This window comes from Protopterus annectens, chromosome 3.part1, assembly GCF_019279795.1.
Source record: "Protopterus annectens isolate FY-2018-M chromosome 3.part1, PAN1.0, whole genome shotgun sequence".
Lineage (NCBI taxonomy): Eukaryota > Metazoa > Chordata > Ceratodontiformes > Protopteridae > Protopterus > Protopterus annectens.
The window spans coordinates 483,225,462-483,248,534 of NC_056732.1; the positions used below are offsets into that span (position 1 = coordinate 483,225,462).

General features: G+C 42.9%; 1 protein-coding gene across 1 annotated transcript in view; it reads left to right on the top strand.

The window, feature by feature from the left end:
• The window catches only part of ENPP2 (ectonucleotide pyrophosphatase/phosphodiesterase 2), a gene marked incomplete in the record, with an annotated part of 2,364,887 nt that extends 2,356,872 nt beyond the window's left edge, over nt 1–8,015 (top strand). Inside the window, 1 exon segment of the mRNA XM_044066921.1 lies at nt 7,391–8,015. Coding sequence (XP_043922856.1) covers nt 7,391–7,561 — 171 coding nt within the window.
• Nucleotides 8,016–23,073: the final 15,058 nt, after the last annotated feature.

Here is a 23,073-nt window from a genome sequence, read left to right on the forward strand (position 1 = left end):
CGCTCCAGAGACCTCAGCCTCATTACCAGGGGAGGGTGGCCTAATGTTTAAGGTGTTTGCCTTACAAACACAAGGTGCAGGGTTTGAGTCTCACAAGGGATAATTGGCTAGGCTTAAAATGGCTCGCAAAGGCAGTTAGCTTGGTACTAATCTATGAACCACAATTAACAGAACATGCTGGAGGGACAGGTTCATAACCCATAGACTGCCCATGCTATGGAACAGACTTCCCATACATGTCAAGCAGAGCACCTCGCTGACCCTCTACAAAAGGAATCTTGATGAGTGGATGGGAAACAGAAAATTCACCCCGGGCATAACTTCAGTGGCTGTACTCGACAGAGGCACTGGGAACTAAGGTCGGGTGACACTATGCCAGGATAATCCTATGGCTAGGCTTGTAAAGGCCCCAGGGCCATTAGCCTAGTACACAACTATGAACCTATGAAAATTTGAAATTGGATTATCTTATTCAAAATGTGGTGAAAATATACCAAAAGCTTGGCAGCCTGTACAGAATCAAACTATCCCTCACAGACACTGCAAGAATACATCTATCAAACACCCTTGAATCTGGATAAAGGAACCAACGATAAAAGTATAATATTCCAAAAAAGCCAACAAGTCATTGGAATACACACGGTAAAACAACACTTTAATACAAAATAGTAAAAATATAAAACATGTGAGCACTTTCAGAGTTCTCTCTGCTTCCTTAGACATACTACAGTAACTGCTGCTCTTGTTTAAATAATGATATATCTAGGTCATATCCAATCAGTTAACAGCATCTTGATTGAATAAATAAAAGTTAAAGGCATACACTATACAAACACTATATAAACAATCAATCATATAAATAGTGAATTAAAAATATATGTAAAAAACTGTAAAAACATGCTTTATAAAATTAGATAGTGGTAAAACTGTAAAATATATGTACAAATATTAGAAGACGTGACCAAACATAATAATCAATGTTTCAAAGCTCTGTTCCTAAGAAAAGGTTTCAGTGAGACCTTACTATTTAGTCCAGGTGGTCTGCCAGCCTGAGGCCTAATTATCCATTCTTGTTCTGAGGCTTCGGTCTTGTTGTTCATGTTCCCACCTCTTTTATTATCTTGTATGATATGTAACACTAGAAACTTGAAGGTGTGTGTGGCTCCCTCCTTTATAACATGCATCGCTAATGCACTTGTCTCTCTTTTATTTTTAATGTCCCTTACATGTTCCAGGACTCTATCTTTGAGTAGCCGATTAGTTTTGCCTACTTAGTAGGCTGGGCATTTTGTACAGAAACCAAAGTATACAACATTCTTACTATAACAGTCTGTATAAAAGCGTGCATCAATGCTGAACTTTCTAGTCGGGTGTGTATACTGCCCCCCCCTCCAAATATGAAGGGGCAGGCTGTACACCTTCTACATGGAAAGGTACCTAGCCTATCAGACCTTGCATAGTGGTCTCCATCTAACTTCTTATAGCACAACTGTCTTTTTAGTGACATTTTGTTTTTGAAGGTAAACGATGGTGTAGCCCCTATAACACCTTCTAGTTCATCCACATTTAACAATATGCCCCAATTATTTTTAATTATATCACAGACTGTACTGATATTACTTGCAAATGTTAATGGAAAATTTAATACATCATTCTCTGGATTCCTGGTTACTGTGGTACTGGCGGCATAGTTACTTTGGTTATCCTGGTTGGTTCTCGTCCTATCATAATAGGGCTTGTACCTCTCAATTCTCTCATTCCAAGCCACTTTTATTTGTTTGTCTATATCTCTGGCTTTATATCCCCTTTCAATAAATTCATGTTTTAACAGGGTAAGTGCCTGGGACAAACTATCATCATCATTATATAGCGTCATGCATCTAACTATCTGTCCTTTGATCACATTGGTTTTAGTGTAGTTAGGATGCATACTCCTATGTAGAATATTATTCTTTCTAATGGGTTTCCTGTACATGGAGGTATGAACATAATTGAGTGCATCTCTTGTAACTTTTACATCTAGAAACTCTCTTTCTCTATTTGAGTATTTGTATTTAAAATTCAAAAATGGGGTAATGGTATTAATGAAATTTAGAAATTGCTGCAAATTATCTACGTTATCATGCCACAACAGAAAAATATCAACAAAACGTACCATATAATAGACTTAGCAAAAATGTTACCTGTCAAAATATTCTCAGTTTACCATTGTACAAGTGCTAGGTTGGCGTAGCTATTGGCACAAGCAGTGCCCATAGCCACGCCAACCTTCTGTATATAAAACTTGTCGCCAAACACAAAGATATTATTTTCTAGGATGATCTCAAGTAAGGTACAAATAAGTCGAATTTTGGTATTTCCTATCTTTTTTTATTAAGTAGGTCCGTTACATTGTCTGTGCCCCAAGAATGGGGAATAACTGTGAAAAGGGACTCTACATCAAGAGTAACAAGTCAACATTGGTCATCTATACCCTCCAAATGTGCACTAAGGTCTCTCAAAAAATCTTTAGTGTCCAATAAGACAGTAGTACATTCCTTAAGTATAGGATGCAGGTTTTTCTCAACATATATTGACAGTGGTTCTGTCGCCCACCCCGACTCGATACTATAGGTCGCATGGGTGGGCTTTCTATGTTTTTATGGACTTTTGGTAGACCATACATAATTGGAGTCACTGGGTACTCTATATTGAAATATTCAAAAAGTGGCACATAAATCATACCTGTTATTAACATATCAAACAAAAAAACTTGCAGTCTGTCTGTAATGGCTTTAACATGAGTTGCAGAAATCTCACAATAAGTGTCAGTGTTACTTAAATGCAGTAACATACTTGCAATATATTTGTCTGTATCTAAAATAACAATTCCTCCACCTTTATCTGCTGGGCGTATTTCAACACTTTTAAAGCATTTTAAGTCATTTAACTCTTGCTGTTCACATTTAGATAAATTATAAAAAACATTGGTAGCTTCATTACTAAGCACACTTCTTTGTTTTTCACACACATCACTGAATAAATCAATCCCAGAATTACTGGGAGGAACAAAAGTACTAGGTTTTTTAAAAACATTATATTCAGTGGATCCACCTTGAAAAATTGTTTTTAAAGTCAGTGTCCTGCCAAATAGCTTCAGTTCTTTTAGTAGATTCACTAAGTCTACTCTCTGGGCAGGAACAAAACTCAAACCTCTGTTCAATAAAGTTTTTTGTGCTTCAGTCAAGGAAATGGAGGGAATATTAAAAATCAAACCTGTTTGCTTTTCTTCAGGAACTTGTTCTGGTCGTCCACACTGTGGGGTCTCCGTGTCTTGCCATACTGGGGCCGATTGAGCGACCTCCCTCGTATTGGGAAAGGTTTTTCTAACAAAAAAAGTCCCATTTGCATTCTTGGAAGAGCATTCATGAATGCTGGAATCTCTAGCATTAGTTATGTAACTAACACAGGCCAGTGCTGTATTCTTTGGTTTAACAACTGGTATTTCATCACTTCTAGTTGTTGTTTTTGCTGTAGCCTTAGAAGTGCTGGCACCAACATTAGTTGCAGCATCTGAAGATGATTTACTGGGTTGTAGGTCACTGAAAATGGAGTTTTCAGCATGTATATGCAGTGTTCTTGTAATTGCTGTTCCTCTGTGCTCACTGCTGGTGTAGTCACGCCTACGTCCTGGTTGTTGTCTAGGTGTTTCCTGTGTACTCCTCTCTCTGTTCCAGGAGAACACATTGCCCAGTTCAAAATCATGTAAATCTCAATGTATTTTTTTAGTTTTTACGCTAGAGAGACTTTTTTCATATTGGCTAATATGTTCATGTAACTGATCAATCTTGTCAGCTATTATTTCACTAGAAAATGTGTCAAAAATGTCATTGTGCAGTATATTAATTTCTTTAAGCAGCTCATCTTCTTCTGGTTTGAAATAATCTATAAGAAGCTGCATATACTTAGCACTACATTCTAAGTTAAGACTTTGCCAACATTTGAGAAGGTCAGGGTATGCATGTCCATAACTGGGCATTGTTAACACTCTAAGACCTCTGGGTGCAATTCTAAACTTTAGCGATGCTTCTAAGTGAAAACGTTGCCATTGAAGGTGCTTATATCTATATAGCTTATTCTCAAGATTTCTAAAGCTTTTCAAAAAATTCTCAGATTGATTATTATCAGTATTAGAGTGAATGTCAGTTTGTCACAGTATACCTTCAGCCAGTAAACCAGCAGGTATGCCAGAATGCACCTTGTCTCCACCATTGTTCTACACACCCTGCTGTATTCTGCTATGATATTGCAAATCTTCCAACCAGTCAGCTATCCAACTAGAACAATGTTACCACAAAATAGCTATGTCTGATGCTAACCACCTACACCATACCTATCACTGTCTATCTGTCAAGGTACTTAACTGGCTTGAGTTAACCCATTTGTTATATTCCCGAATAAACTTACCTACACACTTGACAACTGCCCATCCCTAACTTCACTCATCAAACTATTTTCACCACCAAGATCATTACAATCCACAAAATAAACTCCCATTAGTTACCTCTAAGTCTTATATAGCTCTGGAGATGCACTTTTCGCTATTTTCCCTCCAAAGCTGGGAACTCTGCACTACTCTGTTAGACTAGAAGAAAACCACAAAACCTTCCAAGTCCCTCATAAAATCTCACATTGTCAAATCCTGGATCTGCCTTTGCTCTTCTCCTGGATAGTAAACTAATAATTCTGCCTCTGTCCCCCTTTCCTTCTCTTGTATCTACCATAATTACACCTACCTTGACTCGTCACCCAGACTCAATAAACAGCTCTCCAATATGCTGGCATTCCCTCAATATTTGCATCTTGCCTTGCTCTCTCTTCCTGTCTTAATCTCTCCCTTTCAGTCCAAGTCTATATTGCATCTGCTTAATATAGCACTTATTACAAAACTATCAGACTAATTTATTGCACTACAAATGCATTATTCCACTATCAACTACTACCTGTATTACTAAAAGTTTTAAATATCACTGTCACCTTTCATTACTACAGGATACACTTATATTTTGTATTATTGTAGGTAAAATTATCAAAATTGTCGTTCATATACTGTGTCTTGTAAAACAAACAATGTTGTCACATAAGCATACTGTCACTTGATGTTTACCTGCATGTGAGATGTGAAGCTTTTCTACCTGGGCCTTTGCTGAAAATGGGTTTTGCACCCTGTCAGACTTTCCCAGTTAACAATTGTAAAACTTAAATACATTTAATGCCAGGGCTTCATGTCTCTTTAGCTGTCTTCCCTTTCGAATGTTACTTTTCCACCATTAAGACCTAAGCTCTCTCTTTAGGAACAACCATATTCTCTGAGACATAGCCCAGGGCAATGGCATGCTCATCAGGCCACAATGTAAGCGTTCAGTAGGTGAAAAAGCTATCTGTTAGATAGGATATGCATCTTGGAATCACCGTGAGAAATCAGAATCTAAATTATACTTGTTAAATTAAAAAAAGCAGAATGTTTCTATCTCATCAATGAAACCAAATTTAATTTCTTTAGAAAAAATTAATAAACCAATACTCCTCCTTTTTCAAAAGGAGGTTGAACTACTTTTTTTGCAAATAGGATTCATATGAATTTTTCTTGTAAATATTTCATAGCAGTGCAGCAGTCCACTGTAAATATTGCTCATATAAGCATAATTATTGCGGTTGTTTTTCATTATAATGCAATGTGTGCTTTTAAATGCTGTCATTTATGTAATGTTATTTTTACTGCAATGCTGTATAATTCTAGTTTTCTACAGATACTCACTCTGAGCCTGAGTCATGGCTAAAAAGGGTATTTGGTCCAGCTTACCTAACCACTTAAAAGAAAGGAAGAAAGAAAAAAATGAAAACAAACTGGTTTCCCATATGTCCATATCTAGAGAAGTGCCTCAAAGATCCATATTGTGTCATATTTTGTTTTGTTTAATATGATTTTCTCCGAGTTACCTATTTTCATAAAGTCTTTACAGTTATAGTAGCAGATAGAGTATCAAAGGTGTTGCCTAGATTGCCATATATATATATGGATCAGTGTGGTTTTGCAGAATAAGGCAAATAGTTGGTATAACTATTACACACATGATGCAGAAGGAAGCAGATTTATTTTGGCCTGTGGTCAGAAGCATGATGGTTGTGGACTTGGGGGTTGACTCTAACGTTTACTCAAGGTGTCACCAACTTAACTTTAGTTAACCATTTTCTTGAGCTCTCCTCTTAAAAGTCCCTTATTTCAAGTTCCTGCTTAAGGATCAGCCATTTTCTACAATTGTAAAACATATGTGAGAATTAAAGCAAACATAAACTGAGTGGGTCAGAGAGTGTACAATGCATTTTTTTTTCTTGAGTGGACTGTTGTGGAAGTAATCCTATAAATTCATACTGTAGGTAGTACATGGTAATTCTTTTGTGGAATGTTTTTAGTAGCGAATACAGTTAACTCTGAACTTTTATATCAAGCTTTGGTAAGTGTTTTTAGAGAAGTGCTTTTCTTGTAGTGTGTTAGTTGTAATGGTATCAGCATTGGTTAAATATTATCATACCGCTATCTGGCTGAATTTACGTGAAATAGCCGTAAAACATTTTATACATACCACATATAAATGGATTAAACAACAAGTTTAAATGCTTTTAGTTTAACAGACTTTGTGATGTACTATGTTGCCGATTTTTTCTTCAATAGGTTTTACAAATGAATAAACTCTGGTGATATTAATGTGTGTTTATTATTCTTTAGAGAGAAAATGTTTTGTATGTTTCATTTTTTATGTTTTTATTGTTATATTTGTTCCTCTAAAAGTATATATATATATATATATATATATATATATATATATATATGTGTGTGTGTATATATATATATATATATATATATATATATAAATTAATTCAGTTCGAGTTTACCACGGGAATATCATGTTGGACTGATGCATTTTAACCCCCTGTGATAACGTGTGTGTTAATAAATATATAAATGAGTGTGCTATTGCATGAAGTAGAGATATTTACAGTTAGAAATGGACTCACAGCCTTTTTTTTCAGTTCATGTTAGTGAAGACCCTGTTATACACTGCTTGAATGCCTAGTCCATTTTGTCATAACGTCATGCTTACCACTCTGTGTGATATAAGCACTGTAGTAGTATAGATGTGTTATGTAGACTTATTGTCTTACATAACAAAATCCTTCCCTCTGTTATAATGCCACTAGCACTCGCTTAATGGTATTATGGTTACAGTAGTGATGTTGCTCTGCGTGCCATATTCCAGTATTAAAATAGCATATTAATATATAAAAAAAGAGTAACAATTTGTGGAAAAAACGGAGTATTTATCAACAACTTTTTCCATCCTCACTGCAGAGCCCCGATGATGAATTTAAATGGGTTGAAGATCTGCTTAAGATGCACACAGCACGAGTGCGGGATGTGGAACTGCTCACTGGGCTAGACTTCTACCGTAAGACTAGCAGAAGCTATACAGAGATCCTCTCTCTAAAGACGTACCTTCATACCTTTGAAAGTGAAATTTAACCTATCTGGTGCTCTATCCTCCTTTCTGCAACTCTTTTAACAGCTGGTGTATATTTTTTATACTTGTATTATATTTATTAATTTTTCAAGGCAAGAAGTTAAAAAAATATTAGTATTGCAATCATTTGTATTAAACCGTACATAATGAGCATGTCTGTGTTTTATTCTCTAATTGTTTTTAATTTGGTTGAAATTCTGTGTAAGTAGTAGTGTCTACACAGTCACTTGTTTGACCCAGACTAATATTTGCTGCTGCAGAAATGTGATTTGTGTTGAAGCCAAGCTTCCAACCCAGGGCACTCTTAAATAGAATGTGCATAGTCAGTTTTGTGTTGTGTCTTAAACTAATGACTGTGTAAAAATGTGTTCCTTATTTCCTTTTTATTGTGGTATTTTAGTGTATTAAAGACAAGAGACTGAATATAAAATAAACATTCTAAATTCCTTTTTCTTATTTTGGGGCAACATCAGGAGCAGCAGTCATTATCTGCAATGATTCAGTAGTTTTGCTTTATTCACTTGTATCTACAAACATAGCAAGTCTTTGATCACTTCAGTGTGGCTATAAGCATCAGCATTCATTTAGCATTTTGTAAAGATGGTTCTGTCATTGGTAGAGTTCCCTAACTTTGTTTTTATTGCGTGGGACGTCCAGCAAGGCAGGATACATTACCAGTGGAGGACCAGAGATTGACACTTCAAACACTAGATTTAGTAACAGATCATTTGTAATGTAAATGTAATTCTCACAAAACTAGAAATATGTCTGTATGTAGGACTGCACAAAGTTACTATAACCGTGAAGAAGATGCTTGCATGTGTCAACAGTAAATAACTATGCATATGTTGAAAACAGATGTATTACCACCTGTGTCATGATGTTCTATAACAGTATAACAGTAGCTATGAATGAAAAATTGTGCTGTAATGAGATTTGTATAGATTTAACTTCAGCATTTAATAGTGTCAAACACAAAACACTGATTGATAAATTAGAACTAGGCAATTATTTACTCTTGCTAAGATGGATAGCTGTATGGCTTACAAATAGTATATTGCAAATATCATACAATTGTACAGGTGAAATTCAGGGTTACAGTCAGGGTGTCCCATAGGCCTGTATCCTTGCCCCACACTTGCTTAGATTATATCTTTCAGAACTGCCTTTCTCATGTGAAGTGTTCTACAGTCTGTGAGCAGAAAATAGGTAAGCTGATTACATGTGTTACAGAGATAGGGCATGTCTGCAAAAGGACTTGACTAAATTGACCATTTGGGCACAGAAGAATAATATGCCAATAAATCTATCAGAAACCAAGCATGTGAGATGTTGGAGACATAAAATGAAAGTTCAGTACTTAATATAGCACAGAGGGATTGAAACTGTAGATTCATTTAAGGACTTGGGTATATAATAATTAGAAGTTATGTACTCACCATAACGTTCCATCTGAGTAGGTGACTTCATTTGGATGCAACCTGTGGGTATCGGATCCGACCTCGGATCCGAGCCGGCATTTCAAAAGCTTAGGCTCCGAGCTCCTAGCTCCTCCCTCTACCCATAACCCCTTGCCAAGCCCTGACTGACTTCAGATTGAGTTTGCCTATATAATACTGACTACAGTACCTGAACAAAGCAAAAAATACTCGCTGTATAAAGGTCAGGGGGATGGAGGGGGGGATGGTTGCATCGAAATGAAGTCACCTACTCAGATGGAATGTTATGGTGAGTACATAACTTCTAAATCTGAAGTAGGCAGACTTCATTTGTCTGCAACCTGAAGGACAGAGTCCCCAGCTACCTGAATCTTGGGCGGCCGTCATGGAAGGATGTTTCGGAGCACCGCTGAGCCAAAGGATGCTCTTCCTCTGGAAACAACATCCACCTTATAATGAGAAATAAAGGTATGAGGTGAGGCCCAAGTGGCTGCCGCGCAGATATCATCCAATGACACACTGGACTTAAAGGCAGCTGACGTGGAGACTGCCCTAGTAGAATGAGCCGTAACCCTCTGAGGAGCAGGTCTACCTGAAGTGTCATAAGCCTGCAGAATACAATTAGCAATCCACCTCGATAGTGTGACTTTAGAAACTGCTTTACCCAAAGCAAATTTAGCAAAGGAGACGAACAGCTGATCTGATTGCCTGTGACCAGCTGTTCTGTGAATATAAAATCGTAATTGTCTATGAACATCCAAGGAATGCAGTTTGTATTCTCCTTTGTTTGAGTACTTGGGAAAAAACACAGGTAAGTTGATTGATTGGTTGATATTAGATTCTGAAGAGACCTTTGGAAGAAAAGATGGATTGGTCCTGAGGCACACCCTATCTGGAAAGAAGGAAAGGTAAGGCTTGACGCATAGAGCCTGAAGTTCAGACACTCTTCTGGCTGAAGTGATAGCTACTAAGAAGGCAGTCTTCCAGGAAAGGTACTTCAGGTCTGTAGACGCTGCAGGCTCAAAGGGAGGAGCAGTAAGGGCTTGCAGAACTAAAGATAGGTCCCAAGGTGGTACAATCTCTTTGACTGGAGGCCTCAACAAAAAAATCCCTTTAAGAAAGGTTTTGCACAATTTCGCCGTCATGAGGGGAGCTGTCTCATGACCAATGTGATAATGAGAGATGGCTGCCAATTGTACCTTAATCGTGGAAGAACTTGCCCCTTGATGAAAGAGATCTGTTAAAAAATCCAGCACTGCCGACATAGGTGCTGAAAAAGGATCCAAACTTTTCTGGACCACCCAAATAGAGAATCTCTTCCATTTACTCCGATAAACCTGCCTAGTGGAAGGTTTATGAGCTGCCACTAGGATGGCCTTGACCGGTGACGAGATACCGGGAGTCCTAATCAAGGATGGAACTGGAGCAGCCAAGCTGTCAATTTCAGGGTGCGATTGGGGACCGAAATTCCCAGAGGATGGGAGATGAGATCCGGAATCGGATCCAGAATCCAGGGTGGATTCACTTTGTGAGACCATACAAAGGGGAACCAGGGTTGACGAGGCCAGAACGGGGCAATGAGAATCATTCTGCTCCCCAAACTGTTGGCTTTCTGCAGAAGCCTCTGCATTAGAGGTAGTGGAGGGTAGGCATAAAGGAGACCGGGAGGCCAAGCATGCACCAGCGCATCTCTCGGGGATTCCCCTGGTGGGGGAAGCAGAGCGAAGAAATTGTAGCATTTGGCGTTTGAGTAAGAGGCAAAAAGATCGCAACAGGGTTGCCCCCAAACGGCAAAAATCTTCTTCACTACCTGAGGATTGAGAGACCACTCGTGAGGGGAAAGAATGGTGCGACTGAGTTTGTCCGCAAGGATGTTGGATTTTCCCAGAATGTGCTTTGCTACAAGAAAGCGTTTGGTGGAAATTGCCCATTTCCAGACTCTCATGGCCTCTCGACAAAGGGGATAGGACCTGGTTCCTCCCTGTTTGTTGATGTACCAGACTACCGACATGTTGTCTGTCTGAATCGCAATAGTCCCTGAAGGAAGAACGTGGTGAAGTGCTTGCAACGCTAGGAGCACCGCCCTCATTTCCAGGACATTTATATGCAACGAAGTCTCTGTGGAGTTCCACGTGCCTTGGACAATCTTCCCCGCAGAATGCCCCCCCCACCCGAGGCAAGAAGCGTCCGTGGTCACTGTGGCTCGGGGAAATGCTGCACAAAAAGGTCTCCCTGTCAGAGGCTCCGGAGATCGAAGCCACCAAAGAAGGGAATCCTTGCATGCTTTGCTGACTGCTATCGGAGTGTTGAGAGAGGAACAGAGAGGGGACCACTGAACTTGAAGGGTCCATTGAAGAACCCGCATGCGTAAGCGCGCATGAATAAGAAGCGGGATAGCTGCCGCCATCGAACCTAGGGCCCTCAGGACCAAAGCTGCTGTCGGAAATGGTTGCAGGACCGCTGCGACATGACACTTCAGGTTGGAAATTCTGTCTGGGGTGAGGAAGGCCCACATTGACCTGGTGTTTAGTCTTCCTCCTATGAAATCTATAACTTGTGTGGGGTGCAGTAAAGATTTCTCCCAGTTGACAGTGATGCCCAGCCTTGGGGCTATCTGAAGGAAGTAGTCCCTGGCTGAGCACAGAAGATGCCTTGATGATGCCGTCAGGAGCCAGTCGTCCAGGTACGGAAAGACCTGTAATCCCTGGAGCCTCAGGTGGGCCGCTACAACAGCTAGAACCTTGGTGAACACCCTGGGGGCTGAGGTGAGACCAAAGGGGAGGACCCTGAACTGATAATGACTGGCTCCCAGCCGGAAGCGAAGAAACCTCCTGGACAGTCTGTCCATGCGAATGTGGTAGTACGCGTCCTTGAGGTCGATGGAGCACATCCAGTCGTTCTCCCTCAAGAGGGGGAGTATAGATTGAAGGGTGACCATCCGGAACTTTTGCTTGGTTACTGACAGGTTCAGCAGGGAAAGATCTAAGATCGGTCTTAAGTCCCCCGTTTTCTTTGGCACTAAAAAGAACCTGGAGTAAAACCCTGACCCGGTTTGATCTGGGGGGACGCACTGGATAGCTCTTTTTTCTAGCAGCTGTCCGATTTCGATAGCTGCTGCCTCCCTTTGGTCGGGTGGAACATCTGGGAGGCTGCGAGATCTGGGAACTTTGTACAGGGGAATTGTATAACCTCTGGATATCACGTGAAGCACCCAACGGTCTGTTGTGATGGACTCCCAAGAAGTTAGGTGCCTCGAAAAACGCCCCGACTGCCTCCAGAGACGGACAGCCGGGCAACCCTTCAGGGCTGCTGCGTGGGTCTATCAGAGAAAGGTTCTCTGGACCCAAAGTTTCTAGGAGCCCCCCTGCCTCTAGGACGGCGACCTCCCTGTCCTCCTCTGCCACGGGAGGACTGGTTATCCGGAGCAGGTTGGGACTGCTGCGACTTCCGGAACCACATCTTCTTCTGTCCCTTTTGGTTCTTCGAGAAGGACCTCTGGGGAGCTGAGAAGCGGACTCCGACGGCAGACAGCGTCTTCCCGTCCTTCTCGCTCTGGACTAATGTTTCGCGAACAGTTTTGCCAAACAAGGCAGAACCATCAAAGGGGGCATTCGCGAAAGTTGCCTTGAAGGGCTCTGCGAAATCACAGTGGCGGAGCCAGACCTGCCGCCTCATGACTAGGCCTGCTCCGCTGGCTCTAGCGGCTCCCTCGGTAGCGTGAGAAAGCAGCCGCATAGATGTTAGAAACTGCTCTAAGAGTGGCCATTCGGGTGGAGTATACTTGCTTGTCCTCACCCGACATGGACTCTGGGGGAGATGCAGCGTATTCTTTAATCAAATCCCGCTGCATCCTGATGACGTGTGCCATGTAGTTCAGCGCTCTCAAAGAGAAGGTTGCTGAACTGAAAACTCACTTCCCAATGCGATCCATCAAGCGGGACTCCTTGCCCGGAGGATGCATAGAGGGACTCTCCTGGGCCAATTCCCTCTTAGTGGCTGCAGCCATCATCATGGCATCTACTGGGGGGCCTTTGCTCCAGTGAGTGCGGTCCGCCGGAGGGGAAAGGATACGGTCAGGACGCTTGGGTACAGGCTCAACGGTGTCCGGATCCTTCCACGCTCTGATGGATATAAGGTCCACCAGAGGATCGGCAGGAGGGGACACCCAAGAGGTAGATGGGCCCGCCTCGAATGCCTCCAAGAACACAGACTCGTCTGAGGAGGCCTTGGGGGCAGACCACCCCCCCCGATCCTCAACATTTCCATAATGTCTCCAAATGAGACGTCTTCAGGGGGTGACCTTGGGGAGCCTTCCCCTTCATCCAAGTCTGTGTCTTTGGTAACGGACTCGGGGGAGTCCATGTGCCTCCTTTTGCACTTACGCTTCCGAGGTACTTCTTCGGGGGGGCTGTCCGAGGAGTACTCTTCCGCAGCTGGATGTTCCAAGGGAACTACTTGGGACATCGAGGCGGGCTGTCCCTGGGACCGACTGGTGGGAGCCTGGCCCAACTGCAAGGGAGTGCGGGATGGAGCCGTGGCAGGGACCAAGTCCTCAACAGTGCCCTTTCCACTACGTCGAAGGCCGAGGGGGAGCCAGCTTCTCTAAACCCGAGCCGGCCCCACTCGGATCCGGCGCGGATCTGAGCCGGAGCAGACCGTCGGATCCGAGACGTGTGCTCCGACCTAGACGGAGCGAAGACACACCAGCTCCCTCGGATCCGAGGCTCGGTCCTCGGCTCTGAGAGGTCGGGTCCGAAGTACCCAAAGCACTCAAGGGATGGGACGGATCCGAGGTGCGCCGACCTATCGGATCCGACCAACCCGGATCCAACTCTGCCCGGCGCCGACAGCTCCGAACCCATGGTGTGGGTCGGAGAAGGAGCCAAAGGGGCGAAAAAAGGGGTCGAAGCCCTTCCCGGATGAGGGGGGCTAGGAGCACTCCCATTTGCATTTGGGCCTGGATGAATTTCCTCATCATCCGGTCCATGTCTGCTTCACTCATGGAGAAGGTGGATCTAGTCGAGGCCACGAAGCGGATCTAGAGAGCCTTGGGGACCTCGCTGAAGGGCTAGCCTCCTCCTCCTCGGGCCCAGGAGAGAACCGAGGGAGTGGAGCCGAGGAGGAGGAAGCTAGAAGGCACAGGAGAGGCCGCTTGGATGGAGGAGCCGAACTAGAGGTTTCAGCTCTCCGTTTGTGGTGCCTCTCCTGTGCCTCTCCTTCTTTCTCTCTCCCTAGAAGACTCTCTCTCCTCCGGCATCTTAGAGGGAGGTTGAGTCCCAGCCGGTGGAGGAGAGCCCACAGCAACTGTTTGCTGTGTAGAAGGGCAGAAGCAGGCGGTATCTGGAGGAGAAGTCCCGCCAGAACCAGCTTCACCTCCGCTCCCTCAAAGCTCGGGGTTGAACCCTGCACAAATGGTACAACCAGATGACAGGTGTTCAACCCCAAGCATGACTTGCACCGAGTGTGGCCATCCGCTGGGGACAGCTTATGGCCACACTGTACATTTAGAGAATACTGCCTTATGGGCTTCAGACATGTTAAGCCCTAACAGGCCTAAAAACACACACACACACACACACACACACACACACACACACACACACACACAAACCCGAGAAAAAATTAAAAGATAAAGAGAGGAAAGCCTAACACAAACACTTCTAACTAATTAAATTAAAAAAGTTAAAGTTTTTCAAAATTTTCCTGTCAGAAAACTTATCTGCACTAGGAGCTCAAGGAATCCGTCGCAACTTGAAAGTGGCAAACGAAATCTGGGGTCAGTCAGGGCTTGGCAAGGGGTTATGGGTAGAGGGAGGAGCTAGGAGCTCGGAGCCTAAGCTTTTGAAATGCCGGCTCGGATCCGATACCCACAGGTTGCAGACAAATGAAGTCTGCCTACTTCAGATTCATAGTTAATCGGTTAATGATAGTTATAGCACTATAGGTTTCATAAAAAGATTTGTAAAGTCTAGGAAATCAGAAATGATGAAGTCATTGTTAGTTATGTTGGACCCAAGCTTAAGTATGGAATAATAATATGGAAACCTTATAAGAAAACAAACATGAGTAAACTGGAAATAGTAGAGCAGAAATTTACTAAGGGCATCCATGGATGTGAACATTTGTGATAATGAAAGACTAAAATATCTGAACTTTGTGCAGTGTCTTGTATATATATTTAAGACAGACCTTATTCTGGAGTATTGGGCATTTAGTGTCAGCTACCTCTGGGAATGTTTGGGGTTATCAAAAAGTAGTAGAGAATCATCAAACAGCCTATGTAGATGATTCTGTAAGAATGAAAAGTATACTTGTTGGCTCTCTGACAGAGTAGCCGATTGCATGGAATAGACTACCAAATTACACTATAAAGCAAGAAGTAGTTTAAATATTTTTAAGAACAGCCCAGACACTTGTTATGGGAATGACTGATCCAATATTGTCTGTGTTTTGTCTGATTCAGTTATGGGTTGTCTGATCCAACCTTGGCACTAACTCAGAACTGCTTTGTTTCCAGAGCTCTGACTCCTCCCTTATCCATAATTCCCTGAACTCCACCTCAGTATCTCAGATCTCATAGGCTGCCTGAAAACTGTAGTCGTGTTTATGAAGACTTACAGTTGCTGTATCCTTTTGTGTGTGTTCCACTAGTGTATCTCACTATTCGTATACACTCCTCCCTCAACCAAAATGATTTTTTTTCTCTGGTGTTAGTTTTTGACTAGTTTATAGGTTCATAGGTTGATACTAGGCTATCTGCCCTAGGCCACTTATAAGCCTAGCCAGAGTGTGTTTGGCTTTCGCCACCCTTTTAGATTAGTTGACTGTGCCTCTGTATAGTAGGTCACAGAAGGTAGCCATATTAAGGTTAGTTTACTGTATAGGTTAGAGCATGTTACACACAGAATTAGGTTAGTTGTTAGTGTGTGTGTGTTCATATTTATAGCCTTGTATAGATTTTAGGATTGTCTTTATATATAATATAGAGATTCCATTCACAAGCTTGAAGTTTCAAAACTTCGAACTGCAAATGGCAGAGACATAAGATCGAGGTTTTGAAACCTCAAACATTTTGAATTGAGATCGTCATGCAGCACAGAATGGGAAATTTGCTGTTTTCCTCACTGTAGTGCGATCTCAGTGTTGATATTTTTATTTAGCAGGGGTGAGAGGGCTTGTCACCCTGCAAAAATGCAAAAAAAAATGTTGTGATTTTAGTACAATTTTAAAGTTCCAAAACTTTGATCTGATGATTTTGACTGTTTGCATTTCAAAGTTTTGAAACTTCAAGCTTCTGAAGTAGGTCCTTTGATTGATATATATATATATATATATATATATATATATATAAGGATAGTGTATTATTACTTCTAATTAGAGTGTGTTTGTGTGCATGTTTCTTAGAGTTAGGAGTTATAATGGCTGATGGCCAAGGATTTAAGAAGTGCTCCTAGTGTGGACATAAGCTCCCCCAAAGATCCACATTCCCTTTCTGTTTACTCTTCAAACAGTGCCCATCTTGACATGCAGTGTCAGGCCTGTGATTCTTTCATCTCTCAGGCTGTCAAAATCAGGTGTGAGAAAGAAATTGGGAAGCCCCCCCCCCCCAACAGGGCCTGCGGTACCCTCAGGTTGTTCCACTACCTGCTCTCCATCAAGCAAAGGCAAGAGGCCCATGAGTAAGCAGAAAGAGATTGAGAAAGAGAAAAAGTAGCAAAAACAGAAGGAAAAGATGAAGGGAGAGGAAAATCAGACTTGGAAAAGTCTAGAAAATGCTTCCCAGATCTGATGTCTGGGTCAGATCCCAATGTAACGCGATGTTCGGAGTTGACAGTTCCTCAGATCCATCCATCCCCTTTAAGCTCCCAGTTCTCCCCAGACCCAGTGAGTCTCAGACTACACTCACCTATACTGCAGCAACAGATGTACTCGATATCACCTTTGGTGGCATCATCGACACTGTCATCCAGAAGCCTGACCAAACAAGATGACGGGATGATGAAGTTCCATAGAATGCCGATCCAGCTCACGGTTCTTATGGTACTGTCTTCTGGGAACATATATTGTGCTGGACAAAGTACTCCTCCAAAGCCAGTAGCCTGAGTTACTTCTGCTCCCAGAGATTACATTCCTCTTTCAGCTGCAGTGTGTTTGGATGCAGAAGAGACTCCGAGCCGAAACTTCAGAGCTGGGGCTCGAGGGGATAGGCCAACACTGAAGTTGTGGGAAGCCATGTCTTCCTCTCAGTGCTTCAGCACTCATTAGCTTGCCACTGAGATTGGTCTCGGGGTTAAGACCCCTTATTTCAGAGGTTTCTTTTCTGTCAGACAACAGGAAGGCTTTTCGTCCATCAAGACTTTAGAGCTGATCATTTCAGTGCTGAGTGAGAAGGCGCATCCATCCAATGGAGTTCCATCTGAAACCCTGCAGGAATCTCCTTCTACTTTTCTCCTTCCTGTCAGACAGGGACAGTCTGTTCCACAGGCTTCCCAGACTACATGCGATATTAGCTCCCAATCTGGTTCAGAACCTTCTAATCTCCTCTGAGCTGGTTCATAAGAAACAGACATGCAAATGGAAGCACTTGACACTTCTCTCGAGTCTTTCATGAAAGATATAGACTTGGATGAAGGTGAAGGTTCCCCTAGATCCCCCTGTAAGACATCGCCTTCAGTGAGATCCTTGAATTGATGAAGCAGAGTGTGAGTGATTGTCCACTGATAACCCTTCAGATGAGTCTATGTTCCTGGAAGCCTTTGATTCCAGCTCAGCTTCATCCTGGGTGGTACCACCTGTTGTCCCACTCATTGATGTTCTTCATTCCACATTGCTGCAGTCCTAACTATTGGGTAGTCCGCTGTCCAGTCGGCCCGAATACCAAAGTATATGGCTGACGTCGGTCAGGGCGCATTAGACTGACGTCAGTATGTCAGGGTACTAATGCGCATGACCGACGTCATATCCTCAGTCTTTTTTGCCGCATGGTCCGATGCAGAAGCAATTTTGCGAGTGCAGGTTGGCGTTCTGAAAGTTTCTGAAGTCAGAGTTTCAGACCGAATCAAAGTTGGCTAAGTACCTCGTTGGGGAATATTTTGGTTTTTTCTTGCCTCAGTATTTAACCGGATGTCAGAAAAAGTGAATAACTTTATTTCTTGTGGGAAACAGATACCTCATAGGGATTACCATACTTTGTGTATACCTTGTTTAGGGCCTGAGCACGACGTTGTTGGATGCCGCTCTTGTGCTAGATTTAACAAACGCACTATTAAGAGAAGGTTAGACTGTGCCAGGTTAGTGTTTGGGAAGCGTTGTAATTATAAAATGCCGCCGGATGCTCCGGCGCTTCGCTAAAAACGCAAAGATAAAGCAGCAAAGCCTAGGGTGGAGGAACCGACAGTCCCAGACGTCGGTTCTTTGGAAGGCTCAGTGGAGCCGGAGGTTTTGCCAGGTGTTTCTTTGGAGTCTCAGGGAGAGACTTTACTGTTACAGGATGTATCCTCTCAGGAAGTAGGCCAGGCTGAGGGGGCTTCTCAGGTGGCTGTTCTTCCCTCTCTTCCTAAGGTGGTTAGAGCCTCCCCTTCAGTTTCCAAGGCTTCTTTGAGGGGCAGGCCAAGTTTAGCTTCAGTAGGGGTTTCTCCTAGTGCTTCAGGGTCTTTGCCTAAGAAACACATGCTTAAAATGGCAGAGGATTTGATTACTATGATTAGGGGTTCAATGCCCCCTCCTGATAAGAGGCCTAGGGTGGAACCTGAGTTTGAGAGTTTTGAGCAATGCTCGGAGGCTTCGGAGTCTTCGGCTGAAGACTTGCAGGAGTACCCTCCTTATTCTGATTCTGATGTGGATGATTCTACTCCTTCTGCTTCTCCTCCTGAGGATTTTTCATTTTCAGAGACTCTGCATTCCATGAGGGAGCATTTTAAATGGGAAGGTCAAGATTTCTCTGATTCCAGGAAAAGGCTTAGGGAATTCTTGTTTTACCCCAGCATAGGCCTTTAGCTATACCTCCTGTTTTGAATGTGGTGGAAGATGTTTTGCAGAGGCTTCCCTGAATCCTGATTCTTTGCCTCCTGCCCGGTTAAACCGGATAGGTATTATAGGGTGCCTGAAGCTCATAAGTATCTTTTAAGAGTCCTAGGGCAGACCCAGAAACTGTCTCTCAGGGGCCTAAAGGTGTGAAGGCCTCAGTTGTTAAAAATCCTGTCCCTCCTGATAAAGAGGCAAGGGCTTTGGATAGATGGGGAAAGAAAGTGTATACTTCTTCCACTTTAGCCATGAGGGCGTTGAATTGTCAGTTTCACATGTTAAAATATCAGAATTATCTTCTTTCACAGTTGAAATCTAAGGTGGATGCTCTGGCTGAAGGTATTGAGTGTAAAGAGTTGCAGGATTTAGTTCATGTGTCTGAACAGGTGGGTAAACATTCCTTGCAGTGTGGTTTTGATGCTGTGCAGGCCTCCTCCAGGGTGGCTGCCACTGGTTCTGTTCTTCGAGGCACGCCTGGTTGAGAGATCAGAATTTAGCTGAGCATGTTAAGACAAGGATTTTGGATGCTCCTTTACAGTCTGATGTGTTGTTTGGTTCGCCTGTGGAAGCAGTTTTGAAGAAAATGGAGGACAAGGCTAAGTCTATGCAAACTGTTAAAGATTTTTGCAGGTGCAGCCTCCAAGTTTAGTAGAAATTGGCCTACTAAGGGATGGACTTATCCTGCTTATGATTCCCAGTCTAGGGGTAGGTCTAGACGTGGTAGGGGCAGAGCTCAGGGTTCTTTTAGGCCTAGGACAGGGAGTTCCCCTGCTCAGACTTCTGGTGAGGGCAGGGGTCAGTCCTTTCGTAAGCAGACCCAATGACCTGCCTTTTCAGCTGCCAGTGCGTTCTCGCCTGGCAGCACCTTTGGGAGGAAGGCTGTCTCTTTTCAAAGAAAATTGGGATTTAATTACCCAAGACAGATGGGTTCTGGATATTATTCACCACGGTTACAGGTTTTATTTCCATACCTTGCCTCCTTTCAAAGGCATGCCAGACATTCCTCCTCTTCAAAGAACAGAGGCTCACAAGCAAATTTCTCTGTTGCTCCAAATAGGGGCCATTCAGTCAGTTCCTGTGCGGAAAGGGGCCTAGGATTTTATTCTCGCCTGTTCCTGGTACCAAAGAAGGGGAACACGTGGAGACCAATTCTGGATTTATCTATCCTCAACACTTATCTGGACATTCCCAAGTTCAAAATGTTGACGTTACAACAGCTTTTACCTCTGCTGGGCAAAGATCACTGGATGGTAACTTTAGATCTCAAGGAAGCTTACCTTCATGTGCCAATAAGACTAAGTTGCAGGAAGTATCTGCGTTTCGAGCTGGAAATTCTCATTATCAGTTCTCTGCATTGCCCTTTGGCTTATCTACTGCCCAGAGTATTCACAAAGGTTCTGGCTCCAGTGATAGCTTACTTCAGGCTAAAAGGAATCCAAATCTATCCTTACTTGGACGACTGCCTGATTCTGGCTCAAGAAAAGGAAGATCTTCTACAGCATCTGGAATATGTCATAGCAGTGCTAAGATGCCTAGGGTATTCTGTGAACGAAATAAAGTCCAGTCTAGTACCCTCTCAAGACATGTGCTTTCTGGGTGTGAGACTGAATACAGCAGCCCAGATGGCCTTTTTAACCCCGGACAAACAAAAGAATCTTTCCAGTTACTTCCATCATCTATCTCTTCAGTCCGGGCTGACTGCAAGGACAGTCCTTCAAGCCTTAGGGTTCATGGCATCTTGTATTCTGGTGCTTCCCAATGCCAAACTGCATATGAGGAAGCTGCAATGGTATCTCAAAAATCTCTGGACACAGCACTGCCAGGATTTGGACACTGTCATTCAAATAATACCTTGCATTCAAAAGGAATTTTTGTGGTGGGCTCAGGAATGTCACCTAAACAAGGGACTCTCTGTGACCCGGCCAGAGGCAAGTCAGATTCTAACGACAGATGCCTCAGATATTGCTTGGGGAGCTCATCTAAATGGAAAGTGGATACAAGACAAGTGGCCTGCCAGACTACAGCATCTACATATCAACATGAAAGAGATGTTAGCAGTTCATTTTGCATTAATTGCTTTCAAGGAGTTACTTCTTCCAGGGCAGGTGTTGATTCTAACAGACAACACAACTGTCATGTGGTACATCAACAAACAAGGGGGAACACATTCTTACCCATTGTGCAGACAAGCAATGATTTTATGGGAGACTGCGCTCAGTCTGCAACTAACTCTTCAGGCAAGGTTTCTGCCGGAGCACAGAACTCCTTAGCAGATGTATTAAGCAGACAAATCATGGATCCCCACGAGTGGAAACTGGATCTTCATGTATTTCAAAATTGACAGTGTCATGGGGAACTCCAGACATAGATCTGTTCGCTTCTCCACTAAACCACCAGCTGCCAAAGTTTTGCACGAAGGGATTTCATCACACAGCTTGGAAGGTGGATGCTCTTTCTTTCAGTTGGAAAAATCTTCATGTGTATGCTTTTCCACCTCTGCCTCTTCTTCCAAAGGTGCTTCTAAAGGTCAGACAAGACAAGCCAAGGATGATTTTAATAGCTCCAGATTGGCCTTGGCAGCACTGGTACCCATTACTGAGGAGTCTGGTAAGGAAGCCTCCATGGCCTTTACCCTTGATTCCACACCTGTTGTCTCAGAGGGACGGTCATCTGCTCAATGTCAAGCTTCACTCTCTACATCTAACAGCCTGGTATATTCTGTTTTGAAAGACAGCAGGTCTCAGCTTCCTCAACAAGTTTTAAATGTGATTATGGAAGCCAGAAGACCTAGTACAAGGAAAGTGTACACAGAAAAATGGAAGAGATTTTTATTTTGGAGTGCAGCAAACAATTTGGAGATTTCTGAGCCAAATTTGAGTGTGGCTCTTCAATATCTTACTGAGTTACTGGACAAAGGTTTGTCTTTCTCTTCCATTAAGATTCATGCTGCAGCAATTTCAGCTCACTATGATTGTGACCCACCATTGTTTTCGCATCCTTTGTTCAAGCAATTTCTTAGAGGGGCAAAGAATATAAGACCCCACGTGAGCTCCTACTCCTGCTTGGGATCTCAATTTTGTGTTGGAGAAACTTACTCTACAACCTTTTGAGCCTCGGCTACTGCTGAATTGAAATACTTGTCTTGGAAGACTGCTTTTGTTGGCCATTACTTCTGCAAGAAGGGTTTCTGAGTTGCAGGCCCTTATGGCAGTGGAGCCTTTTGATTTTTCATAAGGATAGGGTATCTTTACGTACTAATCCTTCCTTTATGCCTAAGGTGGTTTCTAGTGTGGCTTTAAACCAAACTATTCATTTGCCTACCTTTTATGCAGATCCCCAAAATAAAGGGGAAAAGATTTTGCACACTTTAGATGTACACAGGCTATTGCGTTATTATTTGAGCAGGACTAAGGATTTTAGGCAGTCTCAGCAGTTGTTTGTTTCTTTTGCTTTGAGTTCAAAGGGCAAGCCTGTGTCAAAACAAACTATTTCTAGGTGGATTGGGTGTTGCATTGCATTTTGTTATTCCCATCATGGCAAGGAGATTCCAGCTGGGATTAGGCCTCATTCCACTAGGGCTACTGCCACTTCCACAGCATTTCTAAGGGGTGGCAACTAAGGATATTTTGGAGGCAGCTACTTGGAGTTCAGTGCATACTTTCTCTAAGCATTATCACCTTCCTCTCTACTCTAAGTCTAGGGCTGGTTTTGCCACAGCTATTTTGCAAGGCATGTTGTCAGTTCCTGCTTCCTTATGATTTGCCAGCCTCCCTTACCTCTGCTTTGGGATTCTACCCAATAGTTAGGACTGCAGCAATGTGGAATGAAGAACATAGTACAGTTTTGTACCTACCATAAATGTAGATGTTCGAGGATCCACATTGCTGCAGTCCAATTTACCCTCCCTCCTTCCCCTCTGTGTTTAGGGGTGGTTGTGTAGGTGAGGTTATATTCTGCTAATTTTGTATATATTGTATATATATTTTTTGGTGCAGGTATTTTGGGAGTTTTTGGTTTTTGGCCTTATCTTTTCAGGGTCTTCTGACATCTGG